This window comes from Anabrus simplex, chromosome 8 (genome assembly GCF_040414725.1).
Source record: "Anabrus simplex isolate iqAnaSimp1 chromosome 8, ASM4041472v1, whole genome shotgun sequence".
NCBI lineage: Eukaryota > Metazoa > Arthropoda > Insecta > Orthoptera > Tettigoniidae > Anabrus > Anabrus simplex.
Window position 1 is genome coordinate 38,202,121 of NC_090272.1, and position 6,623 is coordinate 38,208,743.

The 6,623-nt window shown below is 43.9% G+C and overlaps 1 protein-coding gene across 1 annotated transcript in view; it reads left to right on the plus strand.

Moving 5' to 3' along the window:
• LOC136878691 (deoxyribodipyrimidine photo-lyase) overlaps positions 1-5,184 on the plus strand; it is a 127,256-nt gene extending 122,072 nt beyond the window's left edge. The window contains exon 10 of the mRNA XM_067152113.2: positions 4,920-5,184. Coding sequence (XP_067008214.1) covers positions 4,920-5,086 — 167 coding nt within the window. The 3' untranslated portion in view covers positions 5,087-5,184. The remainder of the gene's footprint in view (positions 1-4,919) is intronic.
• The last annotated feature ends 1,439 nt before the right edge of the window (positions 5,185-6,623 follow it).

Here is a 6,623-nt window from a genome sequence, read left to right on the forward strand (position 1 = left end):
ATATCCTCTGTGAGTATAGCGAGTAAATGGAACAAAGTGATTGTTTTTATGGAAGACAAGTTGAGTGCATTAAAGAGACTGGACAAAGGGGAAATTCTTCAAGATGTGGCTTCAGATTATGGTGTTGGATGTGTTGCAGTGGGAGACTGGAAAAAACAGAGGGAAGAAATTGAAAAGTGGTGCTCTACCAGAGCAGAGAAAAACAATGAAAAAATGTGAGTACAAAAAAGTAAGTGAAGCACTATTTCTTTGGTTATCTCAACACCGGGAAGAGGGCCTGTCAATATCTGGCCCCGTTCTGCAGGGAAAGGCTGTGTATTTCCAGAAGGAGTTTAATGAAAGGGACCCTAATTTTCCTGCCAGTGATAGGTGGCTTGATCGGTGGAAAAAAACGGCCCGGCATTAGGCAGCTTAATATCTGTGGAGAAAAGTTTCTTTTCGTAAGACATCTGGAATTTTTTCATTCAATACTGCATGTACTGTACAATTGAATTTATAATTCAATGAATAGAGTACCGTAAAACATGCCGTTTTAGTACTAGCGTATAGCCTTCCTGTTTCAGTTCATTTTCAAAGTTATTCTGTATTATCCGACATTTTTGGTGATCCGACGTAGTCCAGGTCCCGTTTAGGTCAGATAATCGAGACTCTACTGTATTATGCTTTTATGTGTCACATCACATCATCTTATTTTACTCATTTTCTTCTAGCCTTTAAGGAGAAAAGCAGTCCATCATTTGTATTCAGCCATGCAAGAGTCATTTATGCAATTTTTATGATATGTACTTTGCCCATTTGTGATTTTTGTAGCTGATTATGACACAATAAGCGTCGAAACCGGTTCTAATAATATAATAAATAATAAATACAACACGTTTTGTATTGAAAAGGTTGAACCTTCCGTAATTCTAATTGTGTAGTTTGAATGGCACGACGTAAGCGCTTAAGGGTTGCCACATATGCTGCACTGTTAATCGTGGCCCCAAATTCCAGCCAGTCAATGAGGATGATGCCCTTTGTGTCCCAGAACACTGTTGTCATTCGTTTGCCAACTGATTGCACTGTTCAACATTTCTTTGGCAGTGGATTGCCTGTATCCTTTCATTTCATAGATTGTTGTTTCGTTTGTGGCTCATGGTAATGGGGCCATGTCTCATCACCAATCACAAGCCTAGCCGTAAAGTTGGCTGGATCTTGATCATGGCATTGCAAAAGTGCTCTGCACATGTCCTCACGCCTCTGCTTTTCGTCTGCGGACAAGAGTCTAGGCACCCACTTAGATGACACTTTCCCCAACTGTAAGTGACCATGCATGATCCGTTGCAGGGTGTTTCGGCTAATTCCCCTGGCTGCCTCCATTTCCGTAAATGTGATGCATTTGTTTCCTTGGATGGCCTGTTCGACCCGGGCAATGTTGGCTGGTGTTGACACTGTCACATACCTTCCTGAACTGGTTCCCTTGTCCACCGATGTGCGCTCTGTTTACCAACCTTCCACCCATTTGTAAACTGTTTTCCGTGACGGTGCATGTTCTCCACAGACTGCCACCAAGCACCGATGAATTCCTGCAGTGGCCACGCCTTCTTTCGATAGGACCCAAGTTGTATAGCGCTGCCCCTGATGGTTGCTTTCCATGGTGTCTGCTCCTTCGCTGACAGTGTTGTTATGAAATGGCTATGACAAGCGCATTTGTTGGCTCCTGTGCGTGTGCTGCTACCAAACGGTGGAACAAGACACTAGTTACACGTCACCATCTTCAAAAGTGAAATGTGAAACCTACCCGGACGTACAAAAAAAAAGTGTAAAACAATACAGTATGCCCCTCGTATTATTATAGGTCGAAATTCACTTAAGGATAATGAAACACTAGGAGACTCTCACTTGTGATTTGGTGGTGGTTATTGGTTTGAGAGGAAGTACAACTGGACAACCATCGTCTATTACTGTAATACTAATGGTGGTGGTGGTGGTGGTGGTGGTGGTGGTGGTGGTGGTGGTGATTATTGTTTTAGACAAAGTACAACTGGACAATTGTTGTCTCTTAACGCTAATAAGTGGGAAGAGGAAGAGGTCCAAACCTATGAAAAACAAGGGTTTCGGCAAAAGAAACAGAAGTGCCACAGAAGACATGAAAACTAGCGATTCCCTAGACCTCGCAAACCTAACATGGTCAGAATGGAACAGAAACTGTTGGCTAAATGATTAGCGTGCTGGCCTTTGGTCACAGGGGACCCGAGTTTGATTCTCGGCAGTGTCAGGAATTTTAACCTTAATTGGTTAATTTCGCTGGCACGGAAGCTGGGTGTATGTGTCATCTTCATCATCATTTCATCCTCAACACGACGCGCAGGTCGCGTACGGGCGTCAAATCAAAAGACCTGCATCTGGAGAGCCAAACTTGTCCTTGGACACTCCCGGCACTAAAAGTCATATGCCATTTCATTTTTTAAAATGTGAAACACAATGTGTACATATGATTTAGAAATTCACTCTCACTACAAGGTTTCATCTTTTGCATAATGAGAAATATGTAGTGTTCTTTGTATGCAGTTGAACAAGTGTATAGTGAACATTGTGAGTCGCAGATTTCACAAACACAGTCACCGGATAGGAATGTCGAAAGTGAGGTGACTGGCACAAGTAAGTAGAAGCAATGTCAGACTCGGCTAGAGTTCCCCTGGTCACCAACCCATGCTGCGAAGTTCAGAGACCCTGCACCTCCCCTTTTTACACTGACTGACAGAGCAAATGCAACACCAAGAAGGAGTGGTCAGAACTTTATGCCAATTGCAGGGTAGACTGACGTCACTGAGGTATGCTCATGATGTGAAATGCGCCGCTGTGCTGCGCACGTAGCGAACGATAAATGGGACACGGCGTTGGCGAATGGCCCACTTCGTACCGTGATTTCTCAGCCGACAGTCATTGTAGAACGTATTGTCGTGTGCCACAGGACACGTGTATAGCTAAGAATGCCAGGCCGCCGTCAACGGAGGCATTTCCAGCAGACAGACGACTTTACGAGGGGTATGGTGATCGGGCTGAGAAGGGCAGGTTGGTCGCTTCGTCAAATCGCAGCCGATACCCATAGGGATGTGTCCACGGTGCAGCGCCTGTGGCGAAGATGGTTGGCGCAGGGACATGTGGCACGTGCGAGGGGTCCAGGCGCAGCCCGAGTGACGTCAGCACGCGAGGATCGGCGCATCCGCCGCCAAGCGGTGGCAGCCCCGCACGCCACATCAACCGCCATTCTTCAGCATGTGCAAGACACCCTGGCTGTTCCAATATCGACCAGAACAATTTCCCGTCGATTGGTTGAAGGAGGCCTGCACTCCCGGCGTCCGCTCAGAAGACTACCATTGACTCCACAGCATAGACGTGCACGCCTGGCATGGTGCCGGGCTAGAGCGACTTGGATGAGGGAATGGCGGAACGTCGTGTTCTCCGATGAGTCACGCTTCGGTTCTGTCAGTGATAGTCACCGCAGACAAGTGTGGCGTCGGCGTGGAGAAAGGTCAAATCCAGCAGTAACTGTGGAGCGCCCTACCGCTAGACAACGCGGCATCATGGTTTGGGGCGCTATTGCGTATGATTCCACGTCACCTCTAGTGCGTATTCAAGGCACGTTAAATGCCCACCGCTACGTGTAGCATGTGCTGCGGCCGGTGGCACTCCCGTACCTTCAAGGGCTGCCCAATGCTCTGTTTCAGCAGGATAATGCCCGCCCACACACTGCTCGCATCTCCCAACAGGCTCTATGAGGTGTACAGATGCTTCCGTGGCCAGCGTACTCTCCGGATCTCTCACCAATCGAACACGTGTGGGATCTCATTGGATGCCGTTTGCAAACTCTGCCCCAGCCTCGTACGGACGACCAACTGTGGCAAATGGTTGACAGAGAATGGAGAACCATCCCTCAGGACACCATCCGCACTCTTATTGACTCTGTACCTCGACGTGTTTCTGCGTGCATCGCCGCTCGCGGTGGTCCTACACCCTACTGAGTCAATGCCGTGCGCATTGTGTAACCTGCATATCGGTTTGAAATAAACATCAATTATTCGTCCGTGCCGTCTCTGTTTTTTCCCCAACTTTCATCCCTTTCGAACCACTCCTTCTTGGTGTTGCATTTGCTCTGTCAGTCAGTGTAGTTGCATCTTACAACAGGCAGGGAATACCATGGTTGTGTTCTAACACACTTACCCACAGCGAGGAAAAAATGCAAATGAGCGAAGGAAAGTCTGGCCATAGGAGATATTATTTTGTAAGTGAAGGAAAGAGAAATATTATTGCAGTTGCGCTTCTATGGGTCTGTTGGTAACTGTAACATAAATACTTGTTCGATATGATGTAAATGATTGTAAATAATCTTGGTTTTCATTTATTTGGATTTGGGCTGTTTTGGTCATGTTGCTCATTCCCTGATATTAAATCTTTGTATTTGAAGTATGATGATTGGTCATTTAAAGCTTGAGACTTGTTCTTGTTTGTGTTGTTTGGTTCTAACACCGTGGCTACCTCGTACACATGTGGGGCAAAGTGCAATTACCGGCATGCGATTGTGGTGAAGCTCGACACATAGTGGCTGAATGTCCTCAACATTTGTACCATGGAGATATGAATGACTTTTTGTTGGCTGCTCCATTCCCACTTCAGTAGATTGAGCGATCCACATTTAAATTATAATGGTTTGTTTTTATTACCCTGTATTTTCAACAACATATAATGCCATACGCTAAATAAATAATAATAATAATTACATTAATCACTTGTTACTGCTGCCATGTGTATGCAATAAGGATCACTGCACTTGTGTTTAACAAGTTATTGAGTTTAAGGTACAAGTTGTTGTGTCTTGTAGAAGGAAACAGAGACTATCAAGCAATATTACTTCTTTCTTTTCTCTCCTTTGTTGACAGGCTGCATGTGGTCGATCTGTGGCATACACGATCAAGGCTGGGCCGAACGGGCTGTCTTTGGAAAGATACGCTACATGAACTATGAAGGATGCAAGCGCAAGTTCAATATTTCTGCCTTTATTGCTAGATGGGGTGGGAAGGCTCATAAATATAAGCCAAAGCCTTGAAGCTTTCTTTACTTAAAACACAGCCATTTTCTTGCCAAGTGAACTTTTGTTGTACTTGTGCCTTTTTTTTCTTGGTACTTTGGTCATTCTAATTGATTCCTTGGTAGTTAGCAATGCATTTCAATCAAACAGGTATAGCTCTTGTTAGTTACAAAGAATTAGAGATGTGAAGCTACGCTACTGCACCTCAGTTCTTGCTATAGGGAAGATAAACCAAACACACTGCACTATGTAACTGTAAAGGGTTTAGGACTTAGCACAACTTTGCAGTGTTCGTATGAAGTGGTGCCTTGCTTCTCACTTTCATTTTGTTGGTCACCTCTTGGACTATATTTCTGAGCCCTAAGGAGTCTTTCAATTTCATGCCCTTTGTGGCCATACCTCCATCTAAATTCATCTTTTGATTAGAGTTAAAGCTGCATTCATTCAATCCCCAGCCGGCAGCCTTGAGTAGTAACGGAACACTTATCTTTGTCCCTTAAAAAAACTACAGCAACACTTGCCTGGACCTCTAGTACCAGCTTGTTGACTGTTTACTTCCATAGAAAGATATCAGTTTATAGATAAATTTTTTAAAATCGGGCTTTCACAGGAATTGAGTTATGCAAATTTCTCAAGTCACTAAAGAAAACGTACACACGTGCACTGTTTTAGATACAAGGAAACACTGAAGTCATTGTGGAGTAATGAAGATATTTGGCAGCAGTGTTTGTTTCGAGGAAGTCTATGGATACACTGTCATGACAGCCATAGGAGAGGATGGTTGCATACTTGTTCTTCTCTACCACCACATAAACTTTGCAGCAATGAGAATTACTTATCAAGACATGTTTTTTAAAAACAGGCCTTTGGAAAGTATTATGGCATCTATTGATTAAGAAGAAAATGAGTCGTAATTGTTCTAAATACTCGAACAGGAATGTAAAGGAAACATATAGAGAGTAGCGACTTACCATGGACCCATGTCTCTCGTTCATGTGCACATGTGCTTATATAGTAAATCATACTCTCCATTTGTTGCCTATACGTATTCCTCCTGTTAGCTTTCTTATCTGAGTGAGTATGAATTTAAATGAAATAGAAAATTATCTCGGTGGGCTTGGCAAATGAAAGTCTTGCTAGGCCTCGCAAACCTAGGGGTGTTACACAGTTCTACTTCTGCTGTTATTTCTTTTTTTGACCGGTCTGCTAAGCAAATATTAAGTAATTTATTATAAATAGATAGTTTTGTCTCATCATTTGTATACAATCAAGATGTAACGATGTATTTTCCTTCCTCTCAAAGGTTGTGTTGGCCAAGACCAGGGACAGAGCTGTTCTGTTTCTATGTTATGGAAACAAGCTCAGTGCTCTTTTACCATATTTAAATCTGGCTTCTTTATGACCCACATTATGGCAACAAAAACAAGTGTTTAGAACCCATGAGACAGCGAGTTGGCTGCACAGTTCAGGTTATATAATTGTGAGTTTTCATTTGAGAACCTCACTGTCGGCTGCCCTGAAGATGGTTTTCAATGGTTTCCCATTTTCTCACCAG